We start from the raw sequence: 15570 nt of genomic DNA, 5'->3' as shown, positions 1-15570 counted from the left end.
GCTCATATAGGCTCCCCCGGGATTATAGCTTTAACCCCTGCACACCAATACCATAAGCCTGCTGCTAGCACCGTCATAGGACACAGCAGTATACACCCAGTGGATCATACTATAGCTTCTTAAACAACCATGATATATAAGCCTGTAGCAACAGAGCAGGCTTGGGCTACCCCCACTTGGGTAGGTTTCAAGCATAATGATAACCAAATTAATTGTGTGGGCCACAGAGTTACCGGACATGTCCAGACCTGTACATAATAAGAACACATATCAGAATCCTGCATAGTCAATATGAAAGCCATCTAAGCCCCTATATAAATACATAAATACATATGCACACACACACACACACACACATATATATATATATATATATATATATACACAAATATAAATAAATCTTTAGCTATGTATCTTTATGTTAAAGACCCTTTGCAGCTTATTTTTTCTAACACCCGAGATCTCATATCTTTGAGCCCTTATAACTTGTTTTTATGTGTTTTGTGACACTTAAATTTCTTAAAAGAGTTAACAACAGCTCCGAGATTATGGTAAGAATTGAAGCGTAAATCGCAATCACGATGCTGTTGGAAACACGATATTGCTTGTGCAAAAATGTTTGCGCCTAACTTGTAATCTAGCCCAAATCCTTTTAGAAAAAGGATAGCCTACTTTTTGTTGGATAACACAATGTCAGTTTAAACCCAAGTTTTACTAGTTTTAAGCCCTAGAAGAACCCAACTTAGCTATTTTTTATCCAATCAACAGTGCTCATTTTATTAACCCCTGAAAGCTGAAAAACTATTACCATATCAGTTACTTAAAATTCCCATTGTAGTTATTTCTTAGTGTCATTCTTTTCTTTTCACGCATATCCTTATCGACCAATAAGACAGAGGCAGTTGTCTTTACCAGCCAGTAAGGAATAGCAGAAAGTACAAAGCAAATACTGCAGTATTTGTTTCAATTTAAAAAGACATGAAACCCAATTGTTTTATTTCACAGTAGAGCATACCATTTTAAACAACTTTCTAATTTACTTTTGTTATCAAATTTTATTTATTCTATTGGTATCTCTTGTTGAATGAGCAGCAATGCACTATAGGAAGCTAGCTGAGCATGTCTGGTGACCCAATGAAAAGAAACAAATGTGCCTAGCCACCAATCAGCAGCTAGGTCCCATTTGTACATGTGGATTTCAACAAAGGATACCAAGAGGACAAGATCAAAGAAGCGCATTTTGACTATACTGTCCATTTAAGTTTAAACAGGAGAATACCAAGAGAACAAAGCAAATTTGATGATAAAAGTAAATTGGAGAGTTGTTTAAAATTGCATTCCCTATCTGAATCATGAAGTTGAATTTTGACTATTTTCACTTATAATACCAGATTGTGCACTATTCTTTGCCCAAGGTTGCACTAAGGATAATGCACTAAGTGCTATCAGTTGTGCTCCACTTGTAATCTAGCCCTATATGTACTCACTCAGGTTACTGAGGTATAAGCCTAGGGAGGCAAATATGTGGCGACAGACAATCACATAGAAATACGCTTTGTCATCCTAAGTATACATAAGTATGATAATTTAAAGGGACAGTCAAGTCCAAATTTTTTTTTCATGTTTTAAATAGGGCATGCAATTTTAAACAACTTCCCAATTTACTTTTATCACCAATTTTGCTTTGTTCTCTTGGTATTCTTAGTTGAAAGCTAAAACTAGGAGGTTCATATGCTAATTTCTTAGACCTTGAAGACTGCCTCTAATCTGAATACATGTTGACCACTAGAGGGCATTAGTTCACATGTTTCATATAGATAACATTGAGCTCATGCACGTAAAGTGACCTAGGAGTGAGCACTGATTGGCTAAACTGCATGTCTGTCAAAAGAACTGAAATAAGGGGGCAGTCAGCAGAGGCTTAGATACAAGATAATTACAGAGGTAAAACGTGTATTATTATAACTGTGTTGGTTATGCAAAACTGGGGAATGGGTAATAAAGGGATTATCTATCTTTTTAAACAACAAAAATTCTGGTGTTGACTGTCCCTTTAATGCTTTAAAGTTAGATATTAAACATATGTTGCGGAGCATAAAAAGTGTACCTTATAAAGTGGTTGTTTGTATTGCGGAAATTGTGATATACAAACAATATTCTAATGTAAAATATTCCTGTAGTCCAATTATTTTTACAAGCAAGTTACTGCAGCAGCCTTACTTACAGAACACAAGGTCAAGATGATCAATATACAAGCAGAGTGCCGGCGGAACAGCTTCCTCTTTGTGTAGCAGCATGTTTTCTGGTCAGCACTCACTCAACCTGTGTCATTTTCAAGCACTGCCACTGTTTTCTGTAGGTGATAATAATGTAGTGCTAGTGGCCTCTATTTATCAAAGTCTGGCGGACCTGATCCGACAGTACGGATCAGGTCCGCCAGACCTCGCTGAATACGGAGAGAAATACGCTCTACGTATTCCGCATTGCACCAGCAGCTCACAAGAGATGCTGGTGCAATGCCGCCCCCTGCAGAATCGTGGCCAATCAGCCGCCAGCAGGGGGGTGTCAATCAACCCGATCATACTCGATCGGGTTGAATTGCGGCGATGTCTGTCCGCCTGGTCAGAGCAGGCGGACAGGTTATGGAGCAGCGGTCTTTTTGACCTATACAGCGGGGCCTCAAGCTCTATCTGGAGCTTGAAAGATATGCCCCTTTGTATAAATCATCACACTACCAGAAAACCATACCCTAGAATTATTTCTGCAAGCAAAAATGTCAGTATTAGAAACCGGGACTATTTGTGCTTTGTAAACATTGAGTTATAGTGCTTGATTATTATTACTATTTTATAGTATTTATATTTGTATTTATTTATTTATAAAGCCTTTACATCTTCTATATTTCAATCACATTTAATGCATAATAAAAAGAGAAAAGAGATGTTGAGCTCTAGTGAAGGAGAGAACATGGATGAGATACTTGGCCAACAACTAAGGCTGCAAGTGGGAACACAGGAGGGTATATCTGGTGTAGAGATATCTGAGTATCCTCAGCACAGGGGGGAAGAGGATTTAAGATTTAAGAGTAAAGGATATGCTAAAGATATGGTTAGAGGTAACCACAGGATTGGAGGGTCTGGAGCAGGAGAGAGCATTCAATAATGGCAAAAACTGCAGATAGATTAAGAAGGACTGAGAGGGAGAAATGGGGGCATATTTATCAAGCTCCGTATGAGCTTGAAGCCCTGTGTTTCTGGCGAGCCTTCAGCCTGCTGGCGGGCGATCGGCCACAAATCTGCAGGGGGCGGCGTTGCACCAGCAGTTCACCAGAACTGCTGGTGCAATGATAACTGCAGCGTATACTGACGGCATTTATTGATGTGTGGCGGACATGATCCGCAATATCGGATCATGTCCGCTTGCACATTAACCCCTTAAGGACAAGGCCATTTTTCAGTTTCTTTCCCTTAAGGACCAGGGCTATTTTTACATTTCTGCAGTGTTTGTGTTTAGCCTTAATTTTCCTCTTACTCATTGTACCCACACATATTATATACCATTTTTCTCGCCATTAAATACCATTATTTTCATCATATTTTATAATTTACCATAATTCTTTTTATAAAATATGAGGAAAAAATTGAAAAAAACACACTTTTTCTAACTTTGACCCCCAAAATCTGTTACACATCTACAACCACCAAAAAACACCCATGCTAAATAGTTTCTAAATTTTGTCCTGAGTTTAGAAATACCCAATGTTTACATGTTCTTTACTTTTTTTGCAAGTTATAGGGCAATAAATACAAGTAGCACTTTGCTATTTCCAAACCATTTTTTTTCTTCAAAATTAGCGATAGTTACATTGGAACACTGATATCCAGGGCCGGATTTCCCATTAGGCACAGTAGGCATGTGCCTACAGGCGCCTTGCAGTGAGCACCTGTAAGCACCTGGCAGCATTAATTTTAGTAAGAATTGTGCTGCCAGGTGCTTACAGAGTCGAGTGTTTCATTGGGAATATGTTACAGCAGTTGAGGGAGCCATGAAGGAGAGAGGGGCAAAGATTAAAACTAAACCCCTCCCATTTTCGCCAGGCATGTTTAGTTTCACTTTTATTTTATGTACTTCTGTTGCCTCACACAGCCAAGCTCCATGCTGATGTAGAGCAGACACTTTTTGTTGAAGGAATGAAAGCTTCAGAACAACAGGTTAGGACTGTACAAGGCTTCTAATGCTGCGTAGAATGACAACATAACAAGCAGAGCACTTTAAACCCTTGACTACCAGAGAGGGTTGCAGTGTATTCACTTGTTATGTGCTGTAGGGCATTTTGATAGCCAGGGGGTTAAATTCTGCTTCAGGATGAATGTTTTTGTTCTATAAAGGTCTTGGAGGTGTGAAGGTTATGTGGGACTAGCTGCTCTGCTCTTTATTACAACCTGCCTATTGTGATTTACAGCCTTTAGGGCACTTTGACAACAAAGTTTGTTGACTGTAAGGCTGTAAAATGTGTATGTGTGTAAACCACTCACATGGCATATTTGTTTGTATGTATGTGTATGTATATGTATATATATATATATATATATATATATATACATATACACACACACATCACATAAAAAATTGTTAATCTGTTCTTTTATCAAGTAAGTGTGATATGTTTGTGTTTTGTGGTAAATTGAATTTCTAATTTTAAACACATTTGTTGACCCATGGATTACATATAATCTACAACATTCATGTAGTGGAAAAAATACCTACATTTTATATTTTCTTCCACTGGCTGCAAATGTTGTTGATGAGCTTGCATGCTGCTAGTTTTAATATTGGTATTGTTTACACAAAACTGTGTTTAACTCCAACAAAATGTTAAGCACATAGTCATCTCCAGAAAAGCAATACACTAATGGCTTGTCAATAAACATGTCCTATGAGCCCATCTGGGTCTGCACAGATGTGTATCGCTGTCTCAGAACTGACATTGACTATGTGTTTAACACTTCTGTGCAAGCACTAGTGCAATAATAAAATGCCCTAGCAAACTGTCACATTTTTCTGTCCCTTTAAATAGGGGTTTCTTTAGAATATTTTGCATTAAAAGTTTAACATGATTTGTTTTTGTTATACATAATAGAAATGGTATGGCCATTTGAGTCAAGTGAATATTGATTTTTGGTGTAGCTTCCATTACAACAAATATTGCAAATGGTGTGTGTATTTGTGTATCTCCATAAAAGGGTAAATGTAATTTTACATCTAATATTTATTTTTGGTTGTCCTAAATAATAATAAAAAAAGTCTTCATTTTTTTTTTGGGGGGGGTGGGGGTGGGAGTGGGCGCTTTAGGTTTTTGTGCCTTAAGGCACCTGAGATATGAATCCGGCCCTGCTGATATCTGTCGGGAATCCCTGAATAACTCTTCACATGTATATATTTTTTTTTTAGTAGACAACCCAAAGTATTGATCTAGGCCCATTTTGGTATATTTCATGCCACCATTTCCCCGCCAAATGCGATCAAATAAAAAAAATCGTTCACTTTTTCTCAAACTGTTTCACAAACTTTAGGTTTCTCACTGAAATTATTTACAAACAACTTGTGCAATTATGGCACAAATGGTTGTAAATGCTTCTCTGGGATCCCCTTTGTTCAGAAATAGCAGACATTTATGGCTGTGGCATTACTTTTTGGTAAATAGAAGGCCGCTAAATGCCGCTGCGCACCACAGTGACAAGGTTAATTAGGTAGCTTGTAGGGAGCTTGAAGGGTTAATTTTAGCTTTAGTGTAGAGATCAGCCTCCCACCTGACACATACCACCCCCTGATCCCTCCCAAACATCTCTCTTCCCTCCCCCACTCCACAATTGTCCCCGCAATCTTAAGTACTGGCAGAAAGTCTGCCAGTACTAAAATAAAAGGCTTTTTTTAAATTAATTTAAAAAAAAAATTCTGTTTAGCTGTGATGGACCCCCCCTTTGCCCCCAACCTCTCTGATCCCCCAAACAGCTCTATAACCCTTGCCCACTACCTATTTGCTGCCATCTTGGGTACTGGCAGCTGTCTGCCAGTACCCAATTTGCCTCCCCAAAAAGTTTTTTTAAAATTTTTTTAATGTAATTTACATTTTTCTGTAGTGTAGCTGTCCCCCCCCTCAATACCCCCTCCCTGTCCCCCTCCCAGATCCTTTTGATCATTAATCCCCCCCCTTCATCCCCCTCTCTCCCACTCTGCACTCTCCCATTCATTGGTGGCAGTGGTTGTTGCGCAATCGCGCGCACGTGCTCCCTGCAGGCCCCCCGCACGCTCCCGGCACCCGGCGTGCACATTGCACATTCAGGAACCGGATGTCGGGTAGCGATGGGCCGCCCACCCGCCTCCCTGCAAATGCTCCCATCCACCAACGATCGGCTCCATCACTACCGGTACAGAGAGGGCCACAGAGTGTCTCTCTCTGCATCGGTCTTGGGAAAAAAGGTATTGCAGTGATGCCTCAATATCAAGGCATCATGGCAATACCTTGAAAGGGGCTGGAAGCGATCAGGATCGCTTCCAGCCGCTTTAAACCCTAATGTCGTACAGGGTACATCTCTGGTCTTTAAAGACCAGTTTGTGTGTGACGTACCCTGTACGACATGCATCGTTAAGGGGTTAATAAATAGGCCCCATGGCCTTTACACTTGGCTGTAAACAGGTAATTTGTTATACTGATGGTTACAGTATCTGTTGTTTTGAGGGTGAATTGTATAGGTCAAAAAGATCATTTTTACAACTAAGCTCTTTTCACATTTTGTAGAAAACTTCACTGTGAACTTTTTGTGTTTGTTAAAGAAGTTTGTAAAATGTATGTAACATACCTTTGTATTATTATAAGGTATTTGTAGAGTGCCAACAGATTCTGCCGTGCTATAAACATAGGCGGTATACACAATAACATTTATAGGGATCAAATGGGTAAAGGGCCCTGCAGAGAGTTGCACTGTTGTAGTCCCCTGCTTAGAGTTGCACTGTTGTAGTCGGCTCTTATATAGGTAATACAGCTGGTCTCATAGGCGTACAATGGGTTTAAAGGGATAACAATGGAGTTAGGAAAGGTTAATGTAGGTTGTATTCATCCCTGAATAGTAGAGTTTTTAGGGAGCACTTGAAGCACTTGAAAGACTTGACGAGCGATGGCAGAGAGTTCCACAAGATGGGAGCCAGTCTGGAGAAGTGATGCAAATGGAAATTTGAGGACTGGGAGGTAACAAGAGAGGAGAAGAGTAGGAGATTGTGAGCATAGCAAAGGGGACGGTAGGAAGAGTATCTGGAGACAAAAGGGCCGAATTATCAAGCTCCAAATGGAGCTTGATGTCCAGAAGTTATGAAGCAGCGGTCTAAAGACTCTGAGGCGGTGGACAGAAATCAACCCGATCTAATACAATCGGGTTGATTGGCACCCCCTGTTAGCGGCCGATTGGCTGCGAATCTGCAGGGGGCAGTATTCTGCTGAACTGCTTGTGCAATGATAAATGCCGACAGTCTATGTTGTCGGCATTTATCGATGTGCAGCGGACATGATACGCTACATCATATCATGTCTGCTCGCACTTTGATAAATATGCCCCAAGGTCTTATATATAGGAGGGAGCAGTGCAGTTGAGGGCTTTGGTTGTACCTTAACTAATGTAGTGTACCTTTGAATAGCGCTAAGTAAAATGTTGGCACTTTATAAATAAATGTTAATAATAATAATAGTAAAAGCATCTGTAGTAACAGCTTTATAGAAGTTTCGTTGGGGAAGGGCATATAAAAATAGGGAGTAAGTTGGAGAGAGAGACTGGTTCAAGTGTCTTAAAGGGCCATGATACCCAAATGTTGAAACACTTGAAAGTGATGCAGCATATCTGTAAAAAGCTGACTCGAAAATATCACCTGAACATCTCTATGTAAAAAAGAAATTCACATCCCATTGTAAAGGACTTTAAGCAACTAATCAGTATGTCTGCCCCGGGACAGGCAAGGGATTGAGCTTTGTGAAAGTGAAATCTCATGAGATCACAGTAAAAGAGTTCATGACCTCATCACTGTTGATGCTGATTGGCTGCAGTTCATTTCTTTCTTTCTTTATTTTTTACCTGCAGCTTGACAGCAGTTTTTACAGAGAACTTACTCAGGTGAGCTGAGGAAGTTGTGAGGTAAAATATCTTCCTTTTTTATATAGAGATGATCAGGTTACATTTTCCTGTCAGCTTTTTACAGTTATACTGCATCAGTGTCAAGTGATTTAGCATATGAGTAGTATGTCCCTTTAACTGTATGCTTAAGGGATCATAGAAATGTGCCCTGTTTCAAAGGAGATATTCAATGTGTGTTTCAGGATTGATATAAAAGATTAAATGGAGGACAGCTTTTGTCACGAAAATGGATGAAGAAGAAAGGTAATAACATGAAAGTAGGGATTGGTGAATATTTTACAACATTCAAAAAATGAAACAAATTTTAACACATTCGTTCTTTCATTTTGAATTTCAAATGTTTGTACAACAATCTAACATTTGTTTAATGTAATAGTATTTCTAAATGTAATATTCGATTCAAATAATTTGTTTAAAATTATGCAATATTCAAATTCCAAAAATTCAAATCAATATATTTGTAACAGTATTTCTAATGCTCTCATTTAATGTAATATTCAAATTATGCAATATACGAAATAGAAACATTTGAATCAACATTGGAAATAACATTCAAATATTGAATTTTAATGGATTTTCCTTCTTATCAACATTCGATTCTCCAAAACGAATGTCCACAGGGCTATTCCTTCTACCAAACGAATTGCACTTCCAGCACATTCGCCCATCCCTATATGGGAGGGAAACATAATGGAAGATACCTCAGGTTCCCCTAGAGGGAGAAATAATGTGTATGCTTAGAATATGTGAATGAACAAAACATTGGCCATTTTGTTTTGGGAAAGCCCATGGTAGAGCAGTGCAAGGAAGGTCAGGCTTGGGCATTCATGGGTGGTGGTATGGATATGTTCAGGGTAAGTTTGGTTTGTCCCAGGTTTTTAATTATTTTTTTAAAGGACATGAAACCCCAAAAATGTCTTTCATGATTCAGATAGAACATGCAATTTTAAACAGCTTTCTAAAGTACTTCTATTATCAAGTTTTATTTGTTCTCTTGCTCAGATGCATGCACGTGTCTGGAGCAGTATATGGCAGCAGTTTTGCAAGAATCTTATCCATTTGCAAGAGCACTAGATGACAGCACTATTTTCTGCCATGTAGTGCTCCAGACATCTACCTAGCTATCTCTTCAACAAAGAATACTGTGGGAACTAAGCAAATCTGATAATACAAGTAAATTGAGAACTTTTTGTTAAATTGTATGATCTGCTTGAATCACAAAAGTACATTTTTTGGTTTCATATTCCTTTAAAAAAACTGGGAAATAAATAGCAAGGGAAAGTTACAGTAGGCAGAATGAGAGGAGGGATCTGTAAAAATGTATTGAGATTTTGAACTTTGCACCCAAATCACAGTTATTGAATTTAAATAAACTACCTCTCAGCTAAAATTATGACTGTGTTCACATTTACAGCATTGCATTCCAATTCAAATACAATTAATTAACTTTTAAACATTTATGAATGGGTATAGGATCAAATTATGTTATTATTTGATACCAGCTGTGTCTTCAGAGTTTTCCATAACAGCAATAATGTTAATGCAGTGGACTGTTGCTATGCAACACACACTTTTTCATGTTTGGGCCCTTGCCCTAGTTATGGTGTGTCATTCTTTGGTACCATTTTGATATCTATATAATGTCTTTGTCATCATTACTTCATATATTTTTTTCTTTTGCTGTGTTACCCATTGTCTGATGTTAACATGCCTTTCTTTCCACGGACACGTCAATATAAACAAGCTAGTAGTACAAGTAAATATCTTTTGCCGTGTATTGGATAGTCTTCCTGGTTGCACAACGGTGTCCTGATTTTGTTGCTAATTCTGTCTACTTTTTTGACCTCTCATCTATCAGCTGATGTTGCCGTATTCTAATTTGGATGCCGTCTTCTCAGCCCTTATATACTCTTCCTGTTCTTGACCATATCTCAGAATTTCACCTTGGAAACTGCTAATTTTTCTTCTCTGACTTTGACTCCATTGCAAGAACCCTGACCAAATACTTCTTGGTCACATCATAGGTAAAACCTAGGGATTGTGTACATTCAGCTTCTGGGTTCCTTCCTCGACAGACATTATTTACAAGTCTGACAAGAAATTAAATTTTTTAGTTAAATAGGAATTTTAGGTTAAAGGCGCATATACTTTTTTGGTGTGAATGATCCCGTAAGGATTCTTATGTCCTTTTAAGAATATTTAGTGAAAAACAGTACCTGAAAACCATAACTCAACATTTAAAATCACTTTTATCACTTTTTTTTTATTTCGTAACACCCACAGTGCTTTATTTAGATTATTGCTGTCTATACGCATACATTATTCAGACACTTCAATGCTTCTCATCCCATTTGTACTTAGTGATACCATCACTATTCGATCCTTGCTACCAGCATATCTCTATATAAAAGGATCCTAGACCTTTTATTAGTTGTTGTTGGGCAGATAATTTTGCAACAGACTGAAAGACTTAAGTGATGATACCATCACTATTCGATCCTTGCTACCAGCATATCTCTATATAAAAGGATCCTAGACCTTTTATTAGTTGTTGTTGGGCAGATAATTTTGCAACAGACTGGAAGAAAGACAATGGACTGTTGCTATGCATTTTGGTTTTAAATAAATTTGCATTAAGCTGTATCTCATCAATGTCTTGCTGGTGATTCTGGTAATTAAAAGTTGATCTTCACTTTAAATCCTGTGAGTATCTTCCATTGGCGTGATCCATTGTGTGATGTTACTACAATATTTTTGGCTATTATCTTTTGGAGGTTGAAGAGTCTTGATGTGACCGGAGAAGCAAGAAGTCTGGCATTATATGAGTAATGAGATCCAAGAACAGCTATCTATGGCAAACCAGACCTGGACACCTCTTACTCATTTTGTTTTAAATAAAGTGTCTCTCAAAGATTTCTTATTCTTTATTACATATTTAAAAAAAAAAAAAAAAAAAGTATGGGGGGAAAATGGTTTTACTTATACTTATTTACTTATTATAAATTAAAATGTAGACTAATAAAAATGGAATCTATTCAATATTTAACAAACTGTTCTTTTTTTTTAAAAAAAAACCTTTTTAACTGTTTCTCATTGAGATCTCCAGGTATTCTCTTGTTCATCCAATTAAGCTCTTTCCTCCCATGCCAAGTACTGTTAGATCCTAATATGTCCTAACACTCCAGTCAAGAATCCCTCTTCTGTCTACTTATGCTGCAGAAAGAAATCTAAATGCAATGAGTCAGTGCTCTCTTTACAGAGAATAGAACAAAAGCTTGGGGAGATTACGTCTGCATTTGTTTACGCTACTGTTGTCCTTTATTGTGCAGTATTCAATTACAAATGCACCCACACACATAATCATTTATTTAGATTGTAAATAATAAGAGTTTTGCTTTTCCACTGCACTACTTTACAGATTGTTATGAGTGTGTGGGCTCTGCCTTTCTTAAATGCCCACTAGAGATCAATGATTAAGGCTGAAAAATACATACAATTTATGAAAATTATGACTAGATTTTTCATGGCCAAACCATTAACACTTAGTTAAATCTTTTTTTTGAAAATGTTCTTTAGAGTTTGAACCATTATAATATAAGTATATATATTGGTTACTCTGATTCATTATTATGGCCCTCTTACATAACATAAGGGTCATTATAATTATTTAATACATTATTTACACAAGGAAGAAATGGTAAAAAACATAATCTTTCAAAGCAAGATTTGTTTTAATTTTTACCTTGTTTTGCATGAATGTCTGTAAAAATAGATTTCTATCTATCTATCATCTATCCATCTATCATCTATCTATCTAACCTTCTGCTTATTCATTATGCTGTGATTACAATGTAAACAATGTATTTAATTATCTCAGCATTTAAGGGAACGTTTAGGTTATGAGACAATTTAAAGATCAATATAAGGCTTTGGATTTGGATGTACCTGAGCTGGTTGATGCAGGAGATTTGCTGCGTCTAGATGGTCCTGGACTCTTAGTCGTACTCCGACGTGGCACAGTAGGAAGTTTAGTATAGGAAGTAGACTTCATAACACGACATTCTGAAATGGAAGACAAATTTGTATGTCATAAACAATATTCCTATATCATGGGTTGGCTTTATACCATTTACAGATCAGAAATATTTATAATGAAAAATGATTTTGTCTCATATTAATTGGTTGATGTTATATCATCTAAATGGGAAATAATAGAGAATTCACCCAGCAAAAACATATGATATAAGTCTCCTAGCAAATCAGAGCTAATAAAAAGGGGATTGTGAAATGATTTTTTTATCTTAACTTGAATGGCTTGGGACTGAGAGAGACATGCTATTTTTTTCCATAAAATATTACCTATCTAGAGATTCAATTAACTTATGGCTAGATTACGAGTTTTGCGGTATGAGGGGTGCGTTAATAACTTGCACGTTATTGTCACCGCTCACTTTCCTACAGTGCTGGTATTACAGGTTTTCATAAACCCAGCGTTAACAGGCAAGAAGTGAGCGCAGAGCAAAATTGAGCTCCATACCGCACTCCAATACCAGCGCTGCTATATAATACTATTGATTCCTATGGGGAAACAAATTTTATGTTTACACCTAACACCCTAACATAAACCCTGAGTCTAAACAACCCTAATCTTACACTTATTAACCCCTAATCTGCCGCCCCCGACATCGCCGACACCTACATTATACTTATTAACCCCTAATCTGCCGGTCTGGACATCGCCGCCACTATAATAAACATATTAACCCCTAAACTGCCACACTCCCGCCTCGCAAACACTAGTTAAATATTATTAACCCCTAATCTGCCACCCCTAACATCACGGCTACCTACCTACATTTATTAACCCCTAATCTGCAGCCCCCAATGTTGCCTCCATTATACTAAATTTATTAAACAAAGTCTTCTTCCCGAATGAATGATCCTTTAAGTGACGTCATCCAAGATGGCGTCCCTTGAATTCCGATTGGCTGATAGAAGTCCATGTTAAAACTGATTTACCAGAGAATGGTTAGCACGATTGACACCGACCTATACTTTCAATGTTGATTGCGGCAGCACTAAATAGCGCTCCTATTACAAGTTTAAAGTTATAGGTTCCACTCAAGCGAAAGCTGAAACTGTTCTAGAATATTTAGCTTGACTTGAGACCTGAAGTAAAGTGTAAGGTTTAAAAAAAAAATCACAAAACACATCATAAACATATTAAAATAAAGTGTTACTCATATATACACTTTTTTAATAAAAATATTTTTATTGATAAAGTTTTAAAAGAGTTAAAAAGGGATATGATATATGGCAAATTGTTTGACTGAGAAGAGCTCCAATGTATATATGACTATATATGTGTATGTATATATATATATATATATATATATATACAGTTGTATGCAAAAGTTTAGGCACCCCTGATAATTTCCATGATTTTCATTTATAAATAATTTGGTGCTTGGATCAGCAATTTCATTTTGATCTATCAAATAACTGAAGGACACAGTAATATTTCAGTAGTGAAATGAGGTTTATTGGATTAACAGAAAATGTGCAATATGCATCAAAACGAAATTAGACAGGTGCATAAATCTGGGCACCCCAATAGAAATATCATCAATATTTAGTAGAGCCTCCTTTAGCAGAAATAACAGCCTCTAGACGCTTCCTATAGCCTGTAATGAGTGTCTGGATTCTAGATGAAGGTATTTTGGACCATTCCTCCGTGCAAAACATCTCCAGTTTAGTTAGGTTTGAAGGATGCCGAACATGGACAACCCGCTTCAAATCAACCCACAGATTTTCAATGATATTCTCGTCTGGGGACTGGGATGGCCATTCCAGAACATTGTACTTGTTCATCTGCATAAATGCTAGAGTAGATTTTGAGAGTGTTTTGGGTCGTTGTCTTGTTGAAATATCCAGCCCTGGCGAAACTTCAACTTTTTGACGGATTCCTCAACATTATTCTCAAGTATCTGCTGATATTGAATGGATTCCATGCGACCCTCAACTTTAACAAGATTCCCAGTACCGGCACTGGCCATATAGCCCCACAGCATGATGGAACATCCACCAAATTTTACTGTGGGTAGCAAGTGTTTGTCTTGGAACGCTGTGTTCTTTTGCCGCCATGCATAATACCCCTTGTTATGACCAAATAACTCAATCTTTGTTTCATCAGTCCACAGTACTTTCTTCCAAAATGAAGCTGGCTTGTCCAAATGTGCGTTTGCATACCTCAAGCGACTCTGTTTGTGGCGTGTGCAGAAAAGGCTTCTTCCGCATCACTCTCCCATACAGCTTCTCCTTGTGCAAAGTGCGCTGAATTGTTGAACGATGCACAGTGACACCATCTGCAGCAAGATGATGTTGTAGGTCTTTGGAGGTGGTCTGTGGGCTGTTTTTGACCGTTCTCACCATCCTTTGCCTTTGCCTCTCTGATATTTTACTTGGTCTGCCACTTCTAGCCTTAACAAGAACTGTGCCTGTGGTCTTCCATTTCCTCACTATGTTCCTCACAGTTGACACTGACAGCTTAAATCTCTGCTATTGCTTTTTAATTGCTTTTTTGTAGCCTTCCCCTAAACCATAATGTTGAACAATATTAGTTTTCAGGTCATTTGAGAGTTGTTTTGAGGCCCCCACGTTGCCACTCTTCAGAGGAGAGTCAAAGAGAACAACAACTTGCAATTGGCCACCTTAAATACCTTTTTCTCATGATTGGATGCACCTGTCTATGAAGTTCAAGGCTTAATGGGCTCACCAAACCAATTGTGTGTTCCAATTAATCAGTGCTAGGTAGTTACAGGTATTCAAATTAACAAAATGACAAGGGTGCCCAAATTTATGCACCAGTCTAATTTTGTTTTGATGCATATTGCACATTTTCTGTTAATCCAATAAACCTCATTTCACTACTGAAATATTACTGTGTCCTTTACTTATTTGATAGATCAAAATGAAATTGCTGATCCAAACACCCAATTATTTATAAATGAAAATCATGGAAATTGTCAGGGGATGCCTAAACTTTTGCATACAACTGTATGTATATATATATATATATATATATATATATAGATATATATATATAATATATATATATATATAGAGAGAGAGAGAGAGAGAGAGAGAGAATGCTGAATAAGGAGAGCGTATTGCTCTCCGCATTCAGCGAGGTCTTGCAGACCTGATCCGCAATGTCGGATCAGGTCCACAAGACCTTTGATAAATAGGCCTCATAGTCTTTATATGTGAAGATATGTGTAATACATGTGTATTTATGTGTTTATATGTGTAAATTTGTGCACACATACATACATATATACAAATATAAACACATGTGTGTATATATATATATATATATATATATATATAT

General features: G+C 37.4%; 1 protein-coding gene across 1 annotated transcript in view; it reads right to left on the bottom strand.

Moving 5' to 3' along the window:
* DCLK1 (doublecortin like kinase 1) overlaps window positions 1-15570 on the bottom strand; it is a 596478-nt gene that overhangs the window by 277790 nt on the left and 303118 nt on the right. The window contains exon 4 of the mRNA XM_053708444.1: window positions 12126-12242. Within this exon, the coding sequence (XP_053564419.1) occupies window positions 12126-12242 (117 nt within the window). The remainder of the gene's footprint in view (window positions 1-12125; window positions 12243-15570) is intronic.

This window comes from Bombina bombina, chromosome 3, assembly GCF_027579735.1.
Source record: "Bombina bombina isolate aBomBom1 chromosome 3, aBomBom1.pri, whole genome shotgun sequence".
NCBI classification, from domain to species: Eukaryota; Metazoa; Chordata; class Amphibia; order Anura; family Bombinatoridae; genus Bombina; species Bombina bombina.
This window is presented reverse-complemented; position numbering and strand designations above follow the sequence as displayed.